The 23,668-nt window shown below is 34.7% G+C and overlaps 1 protein-coding gene across 1 annotated transcript in view; it reads left to right on the plus strand.

Annotated features, from left to right (window-relative positions):
- The first annotated feature begins 2,262 nt into the window (after positions 1 to 2,262).
- Positions 2,263 to 23,668, plus strand: part of LOC149618219 (uncharacterized) — a 93,764-nt gene continuing 72,358 nt past the window's right edge. The window contains exon 1 of the mRNA XM_089855384.1: positions 2,263 to 3,404. Coding sequence (XP_089711510.1) covers positions 2,996 to 3,404 — 409 coding nt within the window. The 5' untranslated portion in view covers positions 2,263 to 2,995. The remainder of the gene's footprint in view (positions 3,405 to 23,668) is intronic.

The following is a 23,668-nucleotide window of genomic DNA, read 5'->3' on the forward strand; positions in this document are numbered from 1 at the left end:
CTAAGTGTACATTCTTCAAGCTAGAACCTTTCCCCGCCTACTTCATAAATTTACAAAGAACCTCTATCTTCGTTATCGTTCTTAAGTTGGTTTTAAAGGCTCGGGTTTTCTGTTTAAAAGAGAGAGGTATTGATTGTTTCGCAAATTTGTCGATAGATGGCGACTCTAGCTCTTCTTGTATGGCATGGTTTGAACTGCAGGAATCGTTCTGAACGGGAGGGAACCCCGCGCTAACCATGACAGTTGTACTTAGCTTTGACTTGACAGTTTCGCCGTACTGGCTGTGAAATTAATGACGTAGTCTAATTCATATTTCAAATTAAAATCGTGGAGTTTGCTCAGTACGTGAAAAATCTTCAGTAGTCGAGTAATCATTTATCATATACTTCTCTAATGTCGAGATAATATACTTCTAATACTAATTTTCAAAAAGTTAAATTAAATATTAAAGACTTAATTGTACATTCAGAATACACTCGGCCTAATTCAATATCCGCAATCGATATATTCAAATACCATATACTATAATAATTCTGTTGACCCCCTATAGTTATAGAATCGATTTATGTTAAAATGAACCTAAATATAGTTATAACCATACTATATACAACATAGTCATTTACAACCTAGTCAATTATTCATCAACTTAATTAAAATGCAAATGCGAATGCGACCGTATATCATAATACATACACTATGTTGATTGAATTCGAATTTGACCAAATTAAATCAACGATAAGTCATATTTTAATCAATGAAAACAATTACTATAATCGATTTGGTATCGATTCACACGATCATTTTGAATTGAAATTTCCAGCAGACGATAAGTCTACACGATAATAATTAAGTCAATCAATGCTGAAGGTACAGTGTATACGATGAATGGGTATTAATTTATTTATCTTATATCATAAGTTTATAAGTGATATGTTCCTTCCATAAGTATGAATGGCACTACCTACACAAGTTCGATTTTAATGCAAGGGACTTACAATTACTCGAGCTAGTTCGAGAACGTCGAAAGCGAGAATTGAGGAAATATTTGGGATGACACTGTACCTTTAATCGCATCGCAAACATGAATAATAACATGAATATTTGATAAACTACGACGAAATAAAATAAATCGTGAATATAAATTAAAAGAGCTCCAATATAATAATATAAATCGTAAGTCTCTGACTTTATTCTTTAATAATAAATTAGATAACATTTTTCCCAAAATGACCAAACATGCATGGTCGCCTTTATTATACTATAAAGGCATTGAAGGAGTCGGACACTCATTATTAAATCATGCAGTATAGATAGTCTGCTTGCACTAAAGGGGCAAGGAAATTTCCAACCCCTCCGTTGCTTAACTTTAACCGCGCATGCCCTTCAGGGTTGCCAGAAAACTGATTGGGTGATTGCTTTGTCGATACTAACATATAATAATCAGCTTTCATGTAAATCTAGTCATCATTTCGAAATTTATTTATCTGGTATATCAAGGTCAAAGGTAGACTCGAGGGGGAAGTAAAATAATATGCCACAAAAACGTAATTTCATCTTTGCTCTTTACAATTATTCTGTTCATGGACCAATATATCATGGACTTCTAACGTTTTTCTTTACAAAATCCATGAACCAATATATAATGGACTTATAACGTATTCGAAGACGGAGGTATTCCTTCAGGGTAAATGTCCAGCCCCTTTTACCATAAAAAAATCCTCGATTTAAAAGCACCATTTCCAAAATGATTGAATATTATTTTATTCGACGAATTGTCGAAGGGATTTTCGCGCTTTTTTGGGAATGAAATGGCGCGAACATGGGTGCGAAGGTGGAAGCGGGACGCGCTTTATGAGCGTTAGAGAAACGGATAAGGTACCGGGAGGAGAGGGGGGAGGCGAATGCAGGGGGGTGCTGGGAAAAAAATTTAAAACGCGCGTTATATTCGCGTGAAAACACGAAAAAAGGGATTTTAAATAAATACGCCTTTTATTCGATTACGAGCTCGAATTTTGCCTCCCCTATTTTGATCGTCGACGAGGGCGGCTGTATTCTCGCGCTCCGTTGGACAATCTGATTGGACGATTCTAATCAAACGCCAGGCGGAGCCACGAGACACTCGAAAAGCCCGCGTTAAGCCACCGACGCCGAGCGCGCTTATTCCTTCCTTCCTACCCCCGTCCGTGCCTTTAGGCTTAACGATTCCCGCCCTTTTCGTTACGCTTTAGAGAGAGAGAGAGAGAGAGAGAGAGAGAGAGAAAACTTTCCCAGAGAAACGTTCGCGTAAAAACCCGCCCGAGTAATAGACACTACAGTGCGCGTGGATCGCGCGCTAGGTGCGTGCTTTCGTTAACGTCGTCTGCCAACAGATTTTTCGACGGCTTTCTCTTTCGCGCCCGCGCGCGCGTGCAGTGTGTGAAATAAAAATATATAAAGAAAAACAACAAAACAAACAAAAAAAAACAACTCCGGCATCAAATCAAATTTTTCAGAAACTGATATCACGGTCGGTCGGAAGGGAACGGTATCGCGTGGTGGTAGATCCCGAACACCACTTTGACAACAACGAGCGCGAATCACCTTGACGGTTGACCGGACATTCTTGGCGGGAAACTATTTTTCAACGAGAAACGGAATGGTTGACGAAATTAGAATTCTAAAACAGTTCTGTTTTAACACCAATTTTTGAGATACAAACGCCCGCCGCCGCGTGACTTTGATAATTTTATTTTAACGGCAGGAAATGATGTGTCATGGTTGTTTTTAAACTTCGCTTTCAATAACCCAAATATTTTGCGGATTTCATCGGAGGGTTGTTTAATATTTTTAAGGGAGTAAATCGCGGTCCTTCCTCGTAATCGAGGGGGACTCGTTTACGGTGGCTAACCGGGCAGGACCGAATCAACCCCCTTCCTCCGATCCGAGCGGCGCCGGGTTCGAATCCGTGGCCGGTTCGCTCAAGGGTATTTTCCGTACTACGCATAACGGACGCAGCATGATGATGGATACGCGATTACTCGAGACGTCCTTCGCATCGTCTCACGGTCATCACCACGTCCTGGCCCGTTTAGGAAGACCCATCCCGGGACCGTTCGCTCATTTTACGGCCCCCATTGCTCCGTACAGCGTCCCGTTGCCTCACCCCTACGATTACCGTCAAAGTTCGGCTCATCATCACGGAGCGCCGGCTGCCGGCATACCCTATACTATCGACGGCATTCTCGGCACGGCTTCACCACATTCCGCGGCCGGGATAGCGGCGTCGGTTGCCGCTACGGTAACCACGTGCGCAGGATCGGTTGGATCGCACGGACATAGTGTCGGAGGCTCAATACATCATCAACTTCGAGCTGAAGGACTTCTATCAGCGGCAGCCGCTGCCGTCAGAGCGCACAATAAGAAAGGTAAAAACCACCTTCGAGTTTTTTCCCTGTCCCTCACTCACACTGTTACACTCTCTCGAAGATCGAACCCTCATGTACCCCTGAGGGTTAGGTCATCCCGTCCCCGCGACCTCGTATGGTACGCTGTCTTCCCTTGTCCCTAGACATTCCACGGATCGTTCGTTCAACGATAAGGGTCATTAGATTTACCCCCCGAAAGACCGATAAATACTTGCTAACATCTTGTACGCCTTAACCCAGCTAAGGGGTTATATGTCTTATCCCTTCTATTATACCCCTTAACGTAAATTGGCGGGTAATTGCTCGCGTAAAAAAAATTCCCAAGAACTGTACGCAAACAGAGTTCTTAGAGAAATACTTTGAAGAATTTATGACGTGTACAAAATTAAAGGGTGTGAAATAATTACAGAATACCTAACCCTAATTCCAATATTTTAGTAAGTACTTTAAGCGCGTCTAGAATAATCCGTACCCATATTTACTCCGGCGGCGTTTCGTTGCACCTCCATTGACAACTTAAATTGAATTCGTTGAAGCGTGCGGTGTTTTTGCCTGTTATGTACGCATCTCCACTTTCACCACTTTCTTTCTTTATTCAATAGACCATATTATATCTCACCACCACCACCAAGAATTATTTTAGTTTCTCTCCTTAGAATGTATAACACCTATTAGCCCTTTTTTAAGCCTAATCACCTGCGCCCAGATATGTTTTTTCACTCGGTTATGAGAGCGAAGGAAGTAGCCCAATTTAATTTGGTGTTGGCAATTAAATACGTAACGTGTGACTTGTGCCACGGCTAGCTAGCAAGCAGATGGTCAAATGGTTAAATGATATTTAGGTGTAATTATATATTGATAATTGGAGTCCAGTTTAGTAAAAGTTTTAATTGAAATACGTTACGTACATAGCGCGTTTAGAATACTGAATAGTTGTGAAAATTGGGTGTGAAAACGCAGGTGAAAATATGAAAAACGTTTTTTAACGAGATAAAGATTCAATATATCGTATTTCAAAGTTTTATACCACCATTTTTGCCTTACCGCGAGAAAATCGTACCATTTATATTTGTTATATTTAAGTATTTATTGATAAATAGATCTTAATTCACGTTTGACCCGCAATTTTTCGGGTTTTCTTCAATATTTTAAGTATCTATTGATAAATAGACCTTATTTGACCTCTGACCCGCAATATTAAGACTATTTTTATATTCTAAGTATTCATTAATAAATATAATACAATTGACCTCTGAACCGCAATTTGTGGGTTTTTTATTTAATATTTTAACTATTTATTTTCTTCAATATTTTAAGTATTCATTAACAAATAGACCTTAATTGACCTCTGACCTGCAATATTTATGGTTACTTTTAATATTTTAACTATTTATTAACAAATACACCTTAATTGACCTCTGACCTGCAATATTTATGGTTTATTTTAATATTTTAACTATTTATTAACAAATAGACCTTAATTGACCTCTGACCCGCAATATTTATGGTTTATTTTAATACTCTAAGTATTTATTAATAAATAGGCGTTAATTGAAAGTTGACCTATGCAATTTTCATTTGTTTTTGAAAAATCTGCAAGATAATATTTGAAATGGAATATTATTTATTGCACCATTTTTTTCCACGATTTATTATAGTTTAGTCGTTGCATGCAATACATGTAATTGCGTATATATCAGTGTACCTATACGCATATATATTATCATCTTTGCGTTTTTCATTCCGAATAGAACAAACATATCGCCCACGCTGCGAAATTATATGAAATTCAAATTTTTTTAAAAAAAATTATTTATACAGCTATAGCTTAAAAGCGGTACGTTTTAAAAAAAAGCCATATTTTTGAATTAACAAGAATATTCGTTAATCCGCGGTGTTTATCATACAGTATCCCTCCGCGCCGTATCTTTATTAATACAGTAAGTTGCCGGAAATTGCGGTTAATTCATCGGGAACCAATATTTCAAATTAAATCAAATCAAATCAAATCTATACGTAGCCTATGTTGTTTAACATGGCCTCGTTCGGATAAAAATTCACGCCATAACAAAATTAATTCTGCATGCAGTATACTTGGGCACAAATGCAATATCACAGTATTAAACACGAACACTATAACAGAAGGGGATAATACTGAAGAAGTGTGAAAGCCACTCTGTATCGAAACTTAATATTCCTTAGTTACGTAACATGAATGATTCTTCACAGGCTCACACCTAACACCTTTTTGTTAATTTGCTCTCGCGCTCATCAAAGTTAATTAAGATGGGTATATTTTAACTATCGCTCACCTTGCTAGGGTGAATTACTATAACTGTGTTTGGTATTTACTAAATCCCAATGCAGTAATCAATCAATTAACCAATAAACCTTGATTGTCTTAATTGACGTGCTGTAACAAAAATTAATTAACACACAAGCGCATGCATGCATGGGCCTTGGCAATGATAGTTAAGCAGCGCTAATAGATATAGTAATGATGAGGAATTAACTATTTACATGGCGTATGTGCATGAGTCGGTTTAGCAATTAACCTTGCTATAATAAATGTTAATTCTGATGTTGGTTGGGATTGAAGAATCATGTTACAATTACGGTACCGGCTTTGTGGTAGGGGTAGTGGTACACTTCTCTCCTTAAGAGAAGTATTATATACTTCTAAGTATATCAATAAAATTCAATGAAAGGCAAATTAAACTATGAGAAGTCCACCAAGATTTAGTCTGAACGTGACCGCCTCAAACGCCTAAATAACAATTACGTGTTTTTATGTGTACCAAACGCTAACAAGCTCCTTAAATATAAAAAACATGTACAAAGACGTATATATTTTAATCAAGGTATCGTGTTATACTCACGAGCTTTTTATTTATTTTATAAATATATATAGTATAGTATTGTATATCTTGTACAGTCCCTTACAAAAATATTCTATACGTGAGCCCAGACTCGAATATGTTTACTTATAAACGTGCTATGAAACATTACCTATACCTATATATATCCTGTATATATGTATGTATATAGTCGTAGCTATTTGGGAAATTAATTTCAAGCCAAATTAGACGTAAAACTTAATTCAAATATTCTACAAAAATCATATGTTTTTTATGACGAACATAAATTAACAATTCAAATTATACTGTACTATATAGTATATTTTCTTATGAGATTATATAATATATATGTAGGGGGAAAAGCACTATTTATGGTAGAATAATACTAGGCTACAATAAAATCGCTCTGTTTGGCGTTGCAGCTAAATTACATAATAAAATTTATGTAATTCATTTTTATTGTAAGTTCCATCCATACAAGCGTAAATTTGATTTGAAAATAGATTTTATATGCATGTAGGTGTATATAATATAATTTTATGTCAAAGTCTTGTACTGATGCACCCACCTATAGTTGCGAGTACGTTTATTGTTGCCCTCATCAAAATTATTTTATAGTCTCTTTTACAAGTTGTACTATACATGTTATTCAATTCAATTCTTTTTAACAACCCATTTCCAAAATTGTCTATATCGTTTTATTTTCATCGCATATTATATTATGTTATGATATCTTTTAAAATTACCCTCCTATCATAAGTTTATAAGTGGTATGTTCCGTTTCATAAAGTATGAATGGCACTAGTTATACGAGTTCGTAATGCTACTGAGATGGACTTACAGTACTCGAGATAACTAGTTCGAGAAGGAGAACGACGGAATTAAGCGAGTCAATTGAAGTCCTACCTGCTACACAGGGTTATGGTTAATTAATTTTGCATGCAGGACCAAGTTCCATTCCATCTAGGTCCTATTTAGTCTGAACTTACTAAGTTACCCAAATTTGACAGCAGCGCCATACTCACCAGGCGTATGTCGCGTTACCCTGAATCTATGACCTCCCTAGTCCTACTTCAACGACTTCAAAATTACAAGCTCCACTTTCTAAGTTACCAGAATTTACAAACTTATAAATGGAACATTTCTCATAAACTTATGGTCCCCGACTTTTGAAACCAGGTAGGGCTAATACAAATACAACGCTAAGGGAAAACTTACCTGGTTAATTTTCTATTAAAGGTTATAGCCCCGGTGCACCTCAGACTCTTGCAGACGTGCATGTGTTTTAAGAATTCAGTTCGCGATTTTGTTGCACGCTCTCGCTCTTGGTCGCAATGCATGCCGGCCATAGGTCGTTACGGTAGTCTAGCTCGTTAAGTTTTAGTTTGTGTGCGGGTTCAACTCCATAAACTGTTAGCGTATAGTGAGTGCCTAATCTTGTAAACAAGCTTTAATGACCGAATAATGTCTTACTTAGCTATATACCTAATATTGTTTTATAATTTACCTTATACCAAGCTTATCCATTGTTAAGTGTAGCTAGGGTTACAACGCCCAGCTAGCTGCTTTGCATTGCAAGTCAAGTCGAATTGCATCGCATGCATGCATGCATGCAACGGGGTATATATATATGTATTATGGCTCAGGGTTTGTACAGAACCTGGATAAGAAGTGATATCTAGTTTATTAGGGAGAAGGTATAAGATGGCTAAGTATTAATTCGCGCGTGCCATAGTCCCAGCATACAAGGGGGGATGGGAGTAAAAGGAGGCCCCCCCGGGCTATTTCTCCAACTCTCCTCAGTCGGAGGAAAATACAAGTAATTTTTTACCTCATTCGCGTCGCCACGCTGACGTGCACGAGTTTTCAAGAACCAATGAGATGCTGGCTGCTGGTTGTAATTTAGAGGCGGTGCGGATTAACTCCGGAAATACGTCTTTTGGACTGGAGATAAAGCTAGAAATATCTTCTCCCTAGTAAACTAGGTATCGCTTCTTGACCTGGATAGGTCAGGGACCTGAATTTGGTCAGGGATAAGCTGGTTTTTAAAGTCAGGGATTTTCAAATTATAAAATTTCGTCCGAACCCTGACTAAGACGTCATCAGGGAGGGTTAGAGTACCTTGATTCCACCCCCGTCTATCAGGGGTTAAAGTTAATCTGAAACTCATAAACACGCTTTAGTCCACGTCAACTTGACATGAATGGCGTACGTATTATTGAATTTTCTTGGGTATACTTCGTGACTCTGGTACTGAACATACATGAAAAGCTCTCCTAAATCATTTTGCATTTTCTTACGATAACAAAATTGATTTTTATTTCTTTATCAAATGTTGCAAATATAAATATTTAATATATGTTATATAAAATTAAATAATTTTTAATTACGGTTGTTTCGTATATACAACAACTATAATAATATTTATATATCAATCCGTTCCCTTAATTAAAAAGTCATTAGCGAGAAAATTATAATTATACAATTATCAAAAAAAATTAAAGTTTTTTAATTTTATATTTATATATTTTTTTAATTGGTTTGTATATGTTAACTTATTACCTAAGGCAATGACATGTACTTAATTTCGTGATTGACGTTTACAGTGAGGTTTTTCTTATGTGTATACTTCAACGACACTTTAATTGTCCTGAAACAAAATTTTATCTTTATTTTGAATTTTTTATTTTTAATTTTTAAATTATTTTCATTTATAAAATAAATAATATAATACCTACATAAAACATATAAACCACAATAATTAAGAATTACCATCAATTAAATTAATCTTCATTAGTACTAGCGGTTGTAGGTAGATTCATCAACGTTTAATCACTATAGTTAACTAACATTAGTCTTAAATATTTTGTAAATTATATCCATCATTATTATTATTATTTCTAAATACTTGAATTATAAAATAATAATTGTAGAGTATTGGCATCTCGCTTTAAGATAGCGTAGACGTTAATGAGATAAAGGCGGGTAATTGCCCGTACTTGAAAAAAGGGGTTACCCCAACAAAATTAATAAATATAATTAGATATTTAATTGCAACGTAAACCGTATACGGTGTGGGTACCAAAATGTATCTTTTTTCTTATATATCTTTAATGGGTAATTTTCGGTGTGCTTCTTAAACGATCTCATATCTTCTTCATATTTCCTGAAAAGCAAATGATACTTAATTTAGAAAGAATGCATTTAGATAATTAACGATGTTTTTTTCAAGCCAAATACTTCGTGGCTTATAATTTTTAATTAGAACTTATTGGTAAATCGAGGGGATCTTTACCAACACTCTAATTGTAATAGGGTTAAGACGGTTCATTTATAGGACGGTATGTGAAAGCCAAAAATTTTGAAAAATGGTCTAGAGCCTAGTGGTCCTATAATTCCTATAAAATCCTATATTTTTGAATTTGAACCTGTATTATCTATATTATTTTGCTATAATTTCGTGAAAGGCATGTCCTATAATTTCCTATATTTTTTTTCGACTTAGTTTGGGGGAAGTTTTCGTGTATAGTTTAGCATCAAATTTATCCCAAATTTAGTTAGCTCTTTTAAAAAAGAGATCACATTTGATTAAACATCACTGAAATTTCTTCATAAGGCTCACTCAAAATATTTATACATTATAATTTATAATTTAGTTAAGTTCCTCTGAATTTTCAAAGTAAAATCCAATTTGTTATTTATTAATTTTTTTCATTTAATTTTTCCAACTAATTTAATCCAAATTATTATTATAATTTATAATCACCTTTATATTTCTATATTTTCCTATAAAACCACAACACATTTTTTCTCCCCTATAAAATCCTATACATATAATTCCATAGACCTCTTAAGTATCTTACCCCTCTGCAATTTTTTTAAAAGCAATTACGTATCTTTAATAGCATTTGCAACTGCATGGGGATCGAGCGTTGCATTATGGGTATATATAGGGAATCAAAGTTAACGCTATATATCGCGTCTCTCGTTAGCGACTTATCACTAATTAACGTCTCAAGCCAGCCAGTTCGTTAAGTTCTCTCTCTAACCGAAAAACTATCCTTGGTCATTACTGGAATAATAATTTTTTTGCATAAATTAAATGGCGCGCTGCAGGGTGCCTTTCCTTTAACTTTGCTTGTGTGTGTCTGTTTTTTATTTTTCCTCCACTTTACATTCCCCTAACGAGCTAACTTAATTTACACCTAGCCCACTAATAAATTAAACTTTAAATTTATATCCTCGCTAACGAGATCCCCATATTTTTATGTCTTGGTCTCATATGGCAAATTATCTACTTCGGCCCTAAAACCAATAAAAAAAATTTTAGTTCATGGTTAATTTTTGCCATAAATGTATTTTCATTTAATAATTGCATAAGTTTATAAGTTATATGTTCCCTATAAGTATAACGCTACCTATACGAGTTCGTAATGCTACTGAGATGGACTTACAGTACCCGAGATAACTAGTTCGAGAAGGAGAACGACGGAATTAAGCGAATCAATTGAAGTCCTAACTACACTCGGTGGTGGTGGTTAATTAATTGTGCAGCTAGGACCAAGTTCCATTCCATCTAGGTCCTATTTAGTCTGAACTTACTAAGCCCAAATTTGACAGCAGCGCCACCTCACTCACCAGGCGTATGTCGCTCGCTTTACCCTGAATCTATGACCTCCCTACTTCAATCACTTCAAAATTACAAGCTTCAGTTTCTAAGTTAGAAGAAAACAATTATTGTAGTATTTGTAATTGAGCAATCATCATGGTGTCCGTATCACCTTGGTTATTTTTCAAATATTGTAATTAAGTTTGTTTCGTCTACGGAGGTCTTTTCTTTGAAATGGGTGTGTCGTCTGCTAGACGGTTCTATATAGCTTATAAATTTTTCATTATAAAATGCTAATGCCTTTTTTTATTAATGTATTACTTTTTCACGTAATTAATCACTGTAATCTCAGGTTGTAATCTTACCTTTTAATATATATCAACTACTGAAATTACTCTCTCTTTCTCTCTCTACGATATATTTCAATTTATCAATCATAAGAAATGCGTGTACTCGAGTTACAAAATTGTTTAATACATAAATTATTTGACATTAAGTGTTTGACAACTTAATAGTCTTTATTATTAATAAGAATGGAATACAGGTTGGTTTAACCTTGATTACAGATATTACTAGCTGTGGAATTTTTATATTTTAGACATAAAATGGTTATAGTTAAAAGTTTGCGTTGAATTTGATGTTGAATTATAACTGATTTGAAAATGTTTAAATAGACATGCAGACAGTTGTTTTACAGAATAACTGCACGGCTTTTGGTGTTTGCAACACGCGTTTGCGACGATTAAGTTCGCAAGCCATTTTTACTATTTGAAATTCATATTATAGACCTGTACATATCGAACCTGTACAATCGTACAATGATGAATTTATTAATCATGAATTGTGATAAAAACCAAGCTAAAAACGTTAATCTATGAAAAATTAAAATCTTTTTTTTTTTAAATTCTTAAATGCATGAAAAAGTTCTTAACAAAAATTATTTTAATTTTTACCTATTTTAACGCCTGACATTTTCGCAATCATTTAATATAGTAGGTGTAGTTGGAAAACCTCTATTTTATAGGAGGAAAAATACTATAAATAATTCCATCTGAAATATCTAATTAACCGTGAAGTTAAACATTAAATAAATTTTGACTGATTTCAAATTACCATTACGGAAATTTACAAATTTCACCATTAAGTTTGAGTAACATTTTAAGTATAGTTGGAAAACACTGTAATGTAGTAGAATAATACTACACATACTAGAGCCAGTTAGAAATTAATTTAATCTGAATTGTTTTATGGGCAGTGTTATTATAAACAATACAGATAAGTATCGACGCACGCGAATCTGTAATTGAGACTCGGACACCATATATACAAGCGTCCAGGAAAAACAAAGTCCAGGATAATTACCCATGTAAGCCGAAGTTCAAATTAAAAATCACCCCCGGGGTCAGTCTGAAATACGGAACATATATAAATATGCTACATTTAGAATATTGGCTAGATTAGGAAAACATAAACATCTTCCACTTGGAATATTTAAGAAGACATAAACTCCATATACTAATATCTGATTGAAGGGAAGGGGAAGGGCTTAAAGCTACGTTGAACCACGTGCTCCTCCTTCCTCACGTTTCATTGGTTATAGGACAATCGTCTACTAGTTAGTTCATAAGACGCAAAGAGAACTTAATTGATTACAATCTGGTTCGGCGCAGGTCTCGAGCTATGCCACATGACTTCTAAGTAAGGCGTGACGTCAGGGGTGACGATTATAACACCACTCCCCTTTAGTTCAAACAGAAAGACCCAGAAAATGGCAAGTCAAAGGCACACAAACTGCGTCGAAGACTCGAAGTCACGTGAGTTCTAAGTTCAAACGCATTCGGCGTGACGTCAGAGGTGACGATTTCAATACCACTCCCCTTTACTTCAACCAGAAAGACCCAGAAATTGGCAAGTGAAAGGCGCGGAAAGTCTATAACTGTGTCAAACCCACTTAACTTCTAAGTTCAAACATATTAGGCCTTACGCCAGGGGTGACGATTTCAATATCACTCCCCTTTAGTTCAAGCAGAATTCCGAGAAAAATTTAAAAAAGAAGTTTAAGATTCCAAGTAGGGGTAATTTACGTATTCCTGCCTCTAGATTAATAAAAACGAATGCGGCTTGATTTGCAACACGTATAGCGTGTTGTCCTTTAAAGATCCCTGTAGGTCCCGAAATGACATGGAAATAATAATTACTTTTTGGGTGATATTCAATAAAGTCACAAAGACTCATGAAGAGACGAAAACAACAACCATTTCCGCATTTTGTGTTTCTTTCATTAAATGAATGAATTCTCTAGAGTTACATTGCATTTTCACTTTCGTTGATTACAACAAGTTGCAGGCGAATTGCAGCGCCCATATAAATATTAATACATTATTCTTGTAGTCATTAAATATATGTATCCCACAATGCAATGCACCCTTTAGATTTAGGACTATGTTTACAACAAGATCCCATGGCGACAATATAGACCTATAAGGAATAGTTGATTAAATGTAAACAAAGGGTCAATTTCATTAGCGTTTCATATCATATAATAATTTTAGGTTGTAAGCGCATAATTACAAACGTTTTAATCAATATCTTTATATTAAAAACGTGATGACGTGACAGAAAGCACCTAAAGGCGTTCTTATTCGCTAGATTGAATATAAATTAATTATTTAACTCCATCATTAACCTTTGAACAACATTTAATTGCATGCCGACTTTATATAAGTAATTTCGTTTCTATAAACATATTCTGGGTGATATCCTACTATAGATGTTTTCCTACTACATATTGGAATCTTTAAAAAATGGTCTCTTGAATTCGTCGAGAAGTAATATTTAATAAATTAATTTTCGTATTTAAATTTGATTTGCGTCATGTGTAATTAAGTTTAAACGAGGAAACACCATGTAATCCGGGAATACATACATATACTAGGAATCATTGTGCTCCCTTGTTAATTTTTATGAACAAAATCCGCACCTGGATACGTTGAGTAAAAATGGAGACTACACAATCATTCCTATTAGTTGTATGTATTCCTGCAGCCTGTACCTAATAATTTTTTATTCATTAATTTGGGGTTCAAGTAGCTGTTTTTGGCGGTAGCAGGGGACCTCTTTTCGTTAACCCTCGGAAGTATATCTACATAATTTCAATTCGGCACAGTTGATTTTTTTTTTGCTTCTGCAGTGTGACATTATACAGTATCATAAGTTTATAAGTGATATTTTCCTTCCATAAGTATGACACAAAATATACAAGTTCGTAATGCTACTGAGATACTTAAACAGTTCTCGAGATAACTAGTTCGAGAAGGAGAAAGACAATTAATAAGCGAGTCAATTGAAGTCCTAACTACACTCGGTGCATGCATGGTGGTTAATTAATTTTACAGGACCAAGTTCCATCTAGGTCCTATTTAGTCTGAACTTACTAAGTTACCCAAATTTGACAGCAGCGCCCCACTCACCAGGCGTATGTCCCTCGCTTTACTCTGAATCTATGACCTCCCTACTTCAACGACTTCAAAATTACAAGCTCCAGTTTGTAAGTTACCAGAGATTAACAAACTTATGGATGGAACATATCTTATGAACTTACGAATATATATGATATAATATAACGGGTTTTTCATTACTGGCCCCGTGTTGCTATAAATATCCGTATAATTTTTGCGTGTCTAGAAGGAATTAGACTTTTAACGATCTTAATTGTTTGCATCATCGACGTTTTTCTCTTATAGCCCAACACTTAGATTACCACTCCCATATGCCCCATGCAACTATGCATTGAAACTCTATGCGAAAAGTCTAACACTTGCATATGTACTCTATTCTTTAACTTAATTGCGTTTCATGTTATAATAATTTCAATAACTATCCGACCCCCTGGGTTTTAGTATTTTCGTAACATTGTTAACGACGTATCGTGAAATTTAATTAAGAAAATTATCTTAGTACCTTCGGAAAAATTAACAAGTTGTACAAATATAATGCTTATTTGCGTTCATTAATTTACAGCTAATATTATTTAAGGCAGCTACGTTCTAGCTTTGTAAAGGCCTTTTTAATAACCCACCTTTGCCTTTTTAGCTTTAACTACAAAAAACTTAAACATATTTAACAAACAAATTCATAACCCAAACTTAAAATTAAAACTAAGCTAAGCTAAGCTAATGTTATTTGTATTTAGTTTTATTACTAATTGCGTTCAATTCATTTCAACCTATAATGAATATCACCTACGAGTTACCTTTACTACTTTATTCTCCTATAAAAAATTTAATTCAATATCACTCCGCCTATCTTTAACAACATTGCACTTAACAACTATATTGTTTATGGGAAAAGTTAATTTCCCAATTCTTAACGATACCACCCGTTTAATTAAAAATAATAATAATAATGATTGACAAACATATAATGAAACAAGTTCTAGTGTATATTTGAATATGCAAATTAGAGATTTAAATTTAGCGATTGTGTAGCTAGCTATAATTTGCTTTGGTATCATTATTCGGCTAACGACCCCTATGCCCCCCATAGCTTTGTTCGATTTCCTAATCTTATATGAAGAAATAATTTGACTATGGAAACCAATTCAGTCAAGTTTAGTCTTTAATTGGTTGACAGCTCGTGAAAATAAATATATTTTTGTTCGGAAATCTCTTTAGAGCGCGTGAAAATAAATATATTTTATTCGGAAATCTTTAAAAGCGCGTGGAAATAAATATATTTTATTCGAAAATCTCTTTAGAGCGCGTGAAAATAAAGATATATTTTATTCGAAAATCTCTTTAGAGCGCGTGAAAATAAAGATATATTTTATTCGGAAATCTTTAAAAGCGCGTGGAAATAAATATATTTTATTCGAAAATCTCTTTAGAGCGCGTGAAAATAAAGATATATTTTATTCGAAAATCTCTTTAGAGCGCGTGAAAATAAAGATATATTTTATTCGAAAATCTCTTTAGAGCGCGTGAAAATAAATATATTTTATTCGAAAATCTCTTTAGAGCGCGTGAAAATAAATATATTTTATTCGAAAATCTCTTTAGAGCGCGTGAAAATAAAGATATATTTTATTCGAAAATCTCTTTAGAGCGCGTGAAAATAAATATTTTTTATTCGAAAATCTCTTTAGAGCGCGTGAAAATAAATATATTTTATTCGAAAATCTCTTTAGAGCGCGTGAAAATAAAGATATATTTTATTCGAAAATCTCTTTAGAGCGCGTGAAAATAAATAAATATTATTCGAAAATCTCTTTAGAGCGCGTGAAAATAAATATATTATATTCGAAAATCTTTAAAAGCGCGTGGAAATAAATATATTTTATTCGAAAATCTCTTTAGAGCGCGTGAAAATACATTTTTATTATTTTAAGAAAAACCCAAATCTCACGTGCATCACGCTCATACGCTTACGCTCGAATCAGATTTCATTGATAAAAATAAAGAAGCTTATGTAATTGAAAAAAAGAATTACATAAAAATAAAATAAAAACGATGTAAAATCTCGTTTATATCAAGTTTTCTAATTCGACAGAGCGAAACGCGCCTTGAATAATTTCCCAACAACATCATTCACTCTCGAAGGGCAGCTAGCTAGGCTAGCAAAAAGCCAAGTAATTTGTTTAGTCTGAGCGTTCGACTATATTTAAAACTTAAATTGAATTTCTCGTTCCATGAACCGGGAAAATTGCACGGCTACTTAACTTAGTGCTCGGCGTGCTCCTAAACTAAATTCGAGTCGGCACACCGTTTAAATCTCATTATAGCTAAGCGAACCCCGCCGACAAACAGTACCGAGACCGAGACCAAGCTAAATTGAATTACAATTTCAACCTCGGTGTTGAAGGGGTTATTTTGTGTTAGTCTGGAATGATTTAGACAACACAGAGGTCAGCCAGCGTTCCTCAAAAAACGATTAGGGATCAAAAAGCGTGAAGAATTTAACCATCGTGAATTGCACGTATTTTTTCAGTTTCGCAATAGAGTATTTACGATGTTTTCACGGTAATACAAATTTAAGAGAACCTAGCTGTAATGAAGAAATTAATTTTGGGGACCAAAGTAATTAGAATTAATTATGATTACAGTACATGAGTTTAGGGGAATATCGGCGCCGTTACCTCCTTAACGTTTAAAGTCCATAATTACTCAAATAGTGAAATTGCAGAAAATCGATTAATGGTAGTAGCAAAACCACTAAAAACAGTAGGATAATACTAGGCCTACCCTATGCAAAATAATAAATAAATAAATAAAAATAAATAAATAAACTAGTGCATTTTGCGAAACACATTTAGACATATCCGCATTAAAATTAATACCAATATACCCTTATATATTTTAGCACTTAGAAAATCGACAAATTCCTAAAATATTAAAGTGCCTCTATACAGGGTGATCCATAAAAGATACAGTGGGCGTCACCCAATCATAAACACTTCTCCAATGTTCATGCATGATAACTTGTGGGTTAGGGAGTGCAATGGTGCATCCCTTGTGGGGGCTCAATCAAAATCTAAGGGCTGGTCATAAATTGAAGTTACATTTAACATTTCATCGATTCACTCAAAATTCAGTTGATTTCCCATAGAACAAACCATCCACGCATCCCACTCATATACCCATACTTCAATCCTGATTCCTGAACACCCTGTATTTAAATTTATTTATTGAATTTTCAATTTAGTCGTCTTGTAAGTGCATGCATATTGTTTCGCAATTATATATATAAAACATGAAACATAAAGTTATAGGGTATACATTTGTTCGAAGCAGCAGCTTTTAATAGTTAAGAACACGGAATACAAAAGTTTAAGGGTTGTACGCTATAGCTTCTATTGTCGCGGCGTCGTGTAAAAACACGAGTTTTAGTAATAGAACATTTTGTGCATTATTTATTCAGGAAGGCTTGGATACACACATATACATATAGTTCTTCAAAGAGAGAGAGTTGAGTGTTGCAACAAATGATTTAGTCGAGCGTGAGCATCGATTTTTACCTTGTAATGAAATACAAGATGTTCCAGAAGTCAAGTGCATGCATGTATAATGAACATAACATACATACATATATTCATTCCCGGTTTTGTTTTGCACTCGTTTCACGCTATATATTTAAATTTGTATCATGTACAGGGTGTTCAGTGTTCATATTAAAGATATGTTCCGCTCCATAAGTTTGTTAATCTCTTCATGGTAACTTAGAAACTGGATGAAGCTTGTAATTTTGAAGTGATTGAAGTAGGGAGATCATAGATTCAGGGTAAAGCGACATATGCCTGGTGAGTGGGGTGTTGTTACACCCTGTATAAACGTACTCTTATGGTTTAATGGATATAAACGAATTCAAGTATTGTTAAAATTAATAGTTTATATGTAATGCATTGCGAAACCCGTTAAGAGCTAGTGTTTGTAAGTGTTATGGTTATCGGTTAAAAGCAAGCACAATTTTGCTTTGTTGCTCAAAGTGCAATTAAGACAATGTTTCTAACCGTTACAACTCCCTGCTGCAATCTAAGTCTATTTGCTCAAAGTCAGAGTTCACCAACTTAATTAATCGATTTAAATTTAATAGAAAAGTTAATAATGAAAATATTTCAATTTTCTATAACGATACATAGTACGTTAATCACCATATTTCGTGCGCATGATACAGTCAAGTAAACATTAAAGAATTTTAATATGGAAGCTTGCGTAGTTTTTAATTGATATTTGAAACATTATCTCAATGAACTCACTCGCTCTTGCACCTAAAACAAAGTTAATTAAAACAAAACGTTAATGGTTATACCTTCCTTTCTTTGCTTTGATGTTGATTTAACATCTCTGGTAACTTAGAAACTGGTGCTTGTAATTTTGAAGTCGTTGAAGTAGGAAGGTCATAGATTCAGGGTAAAGCGACATACGCCTGGTGAGTGAGGCGCTGCTGTCAAATTTGGGTAACTTAGTAAGTTCAGACTAAATAGGACCTAGATGGAACTTGGTCAGGCTGCAAAATTAATTAACCACCACCGAGTGTAGTTAGGACTTCAATTGACTCGCTTAATTCCGTCGTTCTCCTTCTCGAACTAGTTATCTCGAGTACTGTAAGTCCATCTCAGTAGCATTACGAAACGAACTCGTATATGTAGTGCCATTCATACTTATGGAACGGAACATATCACTTATAAACTTATGATGCTATACAAGTCTACAAAAGCATGCAGAGTTTAGGCCTAAATTTAAATACAAAAACGATTAATCCCAACGGCGAAGTATAGTTTTAGAACATTAACTATACACTCTAAGAAATTGGAGTGTGATTTAACACCTTTATAAGTACTTTATATGGGTCCAAATTTGACACCGTTACAGGTGTACATTTACACCCCTGAAAGGGTTTAATAACACTTATTTGAGCAATTGGTGGCAAAGATAAGTATAAAATTGTGCAACAGAGGTGCAGTTTAACACCTTTTTAACTCTTATATCGCACTGAAAGTGAATTTTTACTCTCATATTAGTGTTGTGCAACTCCTTAAAGGGTGCGGCATAGCACCTTTCAGAGTGTCGCGTAACACCTTTAAGAGTGTCGCGTAACACCTTTAAGAGTGGGAGATTATTTGGTAGGATAATAGTAGAAATTCTAGTACTTTTCCTAGACTTAAAAGCAAAACCGCTGACGTAAAAAACACTATAGTAGCTACATTTTGACCACTCATGAGGCATAACTCAAATATCGAGTATGGTATTCCTGTTTAATCAAATTTTGATTATCCGCCATTCCGCAGTATTATTAGCAATCAATGCTATATTCATAGCAGGGTTCCATCTTGAGAGAACTTCATCACCTATAGGGAGGAAAGTTCTCACATGCAGAACTATACCTCTTTAAGCGAGGGTTGTTGCATATAAAGTCATTGAAACGGGTTTATAAACTTCTGAAAAAGGCAGAAAGTTTTCAATTCGTACAATTGCATAGGGTATTAAATTAGTTTTGGAGGCTATAATATTCAAGCAGTAGATATAGACGTTCTTGTTAAATTTAATAATCTCTTTTCACTAAGAGTTTTTCGAGCACCAGAAACGCGTTTAATCTAATTTGCACTACAGATTTTACAAAAAAAATCCATTTAGTACTCTAATTTTTCTCAAATTAATGATAAAACATGTCACAAAAGCAAGTGCCCCACTTTGGCCAGTACTGTGAGGCCAGTACCTAACCTAGTCTCGTTTTTTAAGAGTATCGCTTAACACCTGTAAGAGTGTCGCCTAACACGTTTAGCATAGTTTTATGAAGGTACAACACCGCCAGATTACCAATTTCTTTGTTAATTTTATTTAAAGGATAAAGCTGTTTTCTTTCATGAATATCATCTTTAAAAAAAGGTTTAACAAGTACGTTTTTCAATAATTTTTTACTGTTTGTATTGACTTTAATATTAAAACATTAATGAAAAATAAATGAAAGACCTTATTCAAGAAACCAGCAGTATTATAATTTTTCATGTTCAATTTCGAACGGTGTTTTAATAGTGTTATTTTACACCGAATTTACACTTTAAATTGGCCTCTAAAAACTCAAGGTAATAAAACACTCTTATGGGTGTTTTTACGGTGTTTACACCGTTTAGACACCTTTTTAACACTTCCATTTCTTAGAGTGTAGTAGCTTCTTGAGAGAAAACATAAACGAAAAACATTACGTCACAAAACACACGCTATAGCTAGGACCCATAAGATTGCGTGCATATCTCGTTATGCACCAACAGGCTTAGGAACCAAGAACCAAGTCCTATAATATAATAAAGACTAGAGAGAGAGAGAGAAAATAAAATCTTCGTATTATAACTGCACCGACAGTCCGACAACACAGTCACAGTGTATTCGTGTTCTCGCCTTTGTCATACTTTATCATGAAATGTAATCCGCTGCCTTTGAGTCTATCTAAAGATAACATTAGCTGCCATTACTCTGAAGTTCAACCATTGGCTTCAGGGGGAAATATAGTGAGTGCATGGGCAACGACAGCGGTTTCCGGAACGTCTCAATTGCCCTCTGCAAAAACCTAGCTTACTATACACGCTTCAGGGCCGAAATATCCATGGATTAACACGTAAACGTACCTATGAAAGTTATTAACTATAAGTTATTAAAAACTTGTGCACTGTTATTTAATTAAAATGTACAAGGTGGTCCTAAAAGGGACAGGGTAATTATAGGACCGAATTATTTATTGTACATGAGTGGGATGCGTGGATGGTTTGTTCTAGGGGAAATCATCTGAAGTTTGAGTGATTCGAAACTTCTATGACCAGCTCTTAGATTTTCATTTTTGACCCCACAAGGGATGCACCATTGCACCCCTTTTTGGGAAGAAGACCCTGGGTATTGATCAAAATAGGGGTTTAATAGCGTCGGTTTTTATCTACTTCTGAAAGAGAAGTGTGTGTGTTTGGGAGGGGAGCTAGGGGAACAGACAGAAATTGGAACTAGCTATTTAAGGGAAGAAATTTATTGATCTAAGCAAAATGGCGGCGGGAACTGGCCATGCGACCGAAGGGAAGTGGCTATTGCACAGGATTGCTCAATTTTAGCGGGAAACCCCTTCGCCTTCTCTTTCTCTTTGCCAATTAATAAATCTTTAGCTATAACAATTTATAGCTAACTAGAGAAATTATATTTCTTTGATCTCTTTATTTAATTTCACTCGAATCGTAATATCGTTGTATGATTTACATTTGTGGGCACGTTTTCATGTACGATACCATGCATGGTGCCTTACTAAAATATGATAACCAATGATTTTACTGTCACTGTGAAAACATTAGTGCACTAGTTGTTGCTGTGCCTAAAAGGTCAGGGAATTTAGGTGCAAAGGGTCATTCCCCAACCCTTTATCACCCAAATTAATTCCCCCAACCCTTTATCACCCAAATTCCCCCAACCCTTTATCACCCAAGATTACCCAACCCTTTTTCACCCAAATTAATTCCCCAACCCTTTTTCACCCAAAATTCCCCTCACAAATATCCCTCTTAACATTGATTGACAACCATATATCATTTATTTACCTAAAAAAATAAAATTGGGAAAATCAAATCGGTTTAAAAGCCAATTAATCAGTTTAAAAGGAAATTAATAATTCTGAATTGACCTGCCATGTTGTCAGATCAGAAATAGACTTATATTTATATTGATATATTGAAATACACTTATTTATATTGATAGAAATCATAGAGTGAATAACAAGAATACAGAATCACATTTAAAGATTTTATTCCTGTACTATTAATGACTGTAGTTGTGTGCAATTTGTCTATAAAAGTGATGTAAATTAATGGTTTTCGATAGAAAACATTCAGTGTTTAAACGTAGTATACAAACGACGTGCTAGCGCTTTGAGGTGCGGGGTGCCTAGCGCCTTTTCTCTCTCTTTTAAGGTGGTTGATAAAAGATGGAGTTGCAAACCTCACTCTCTCACCCCCTTAAACCTCCTCGCTTTGTTTTCAAACCCCTAGCTACCTACAATCAGCGCCATTTGGAAGAGAGAGAAAGAAGAAGAAGCGTAGTTCGCCGCTAAAAACCATTTATTTGTCGAAATTCGCGGGAAAATCTTACAAAAGTAAGATGGAAGGTTTCTAGGGACTTGAAGAAAAAAAAAAGCGCCAACTTTACTGCATCGTAGGTAAGAAATAGGACCATGTATACCCGGGAACAGAATCAGAGGAGATGGTTACGATATGAGCAGCCTCTATCGGAAAATAAACGAATTGCTAAATGGTAAATAATTATCGTACGTGAAAGTTTGAGAATTTTGGCTTCGAAGGCAACAAATTAAGGAAAGATACAGGCTAGAATCTTCTCGTTTTCGAAAGGACATTCAAAGTAAAGAAGATTTCAAATTGAAACCACGTATCCATCTTTAATAATAACGAAGATACAACCATTTTAGTTTCTTATACCCTAGGCCATTTTGTGAAACCGCCGATAGATGGCGCTATAAAACTGTAATTAAGTTATCCACCAATGGTAATACAAGCTTCTAATTTAATATATACGATAATAATTGAATTCATGTGAGTTTCAGACTGATACTAGAGAAAACCAACCAGAGTCTATCGTGCCTCTCGCCACACCCAACTAAGATCAAGCATGATTCGAGACTGATTCGAGTCCCGCGGTATAAATACGTTTAGGGCTGAGTTGGCGCGAAGAAAAAGGGTCCCTATAAGAGTTTTTTATCCCTAGCTATTTGGAACAACGTTGTTAGCTGTCCCTAAAATATTGAAGGGTGATTTATATAAATGTAAGATGTAGCTCTTAGAATTTTCAGAGAACGCTTTATAAAAAAAAAGAAAAAAAAACCCGCAAAACCGAATCGTTTAGCACGTATGGCTTTATATAGTACCCCCTAAGACTTGCCATAAATTCTACTACAAAAAACCCCTGTCAGAATATATATATTCATCGAAGAAATAATGTAAGCATCATTTCATATAGATCGACATGCTTTATAACAAAAAAGAAAAAATAGAGAAACGAGGCTTTATACACGTCGTAATTTGAAGTTTCCGTTTTCCTTGTAAGTCTTATAGGTGTAAGACACCTTAAGTATGCGCAGCACTACTTCTTCTCTTACCTGTATTTGAATTAACGTATTACTACGCCTTACTTTAACTAAGATTGCATTTTAATACTTGTAAATTAAGTGCACACAGAATGTTTTAGTGTTTTATTTTTGGTTTTTATTTTATTCTTTGTACATGGGTTAAGTTTAAGCTATATGAATTAAGTATTTGCGGT

Source organism: Phalangium opilio, unplaced genomic scaffold (genome assembly GCF_054372755.1).
Source record: "Phalangium opilio isolate 3A_F unplaced genomic scaffold, DU_Popi_V2 ptg000209l_1, whole genome shotgun sequence".
NCBI classification, from domain to species: domain Eukaryota; kingdom Metazoa; phylum Arthropoda; class Arachnida; order Opiliones; family Phalangiidae; genus Phalangium; species Phalangium opilio.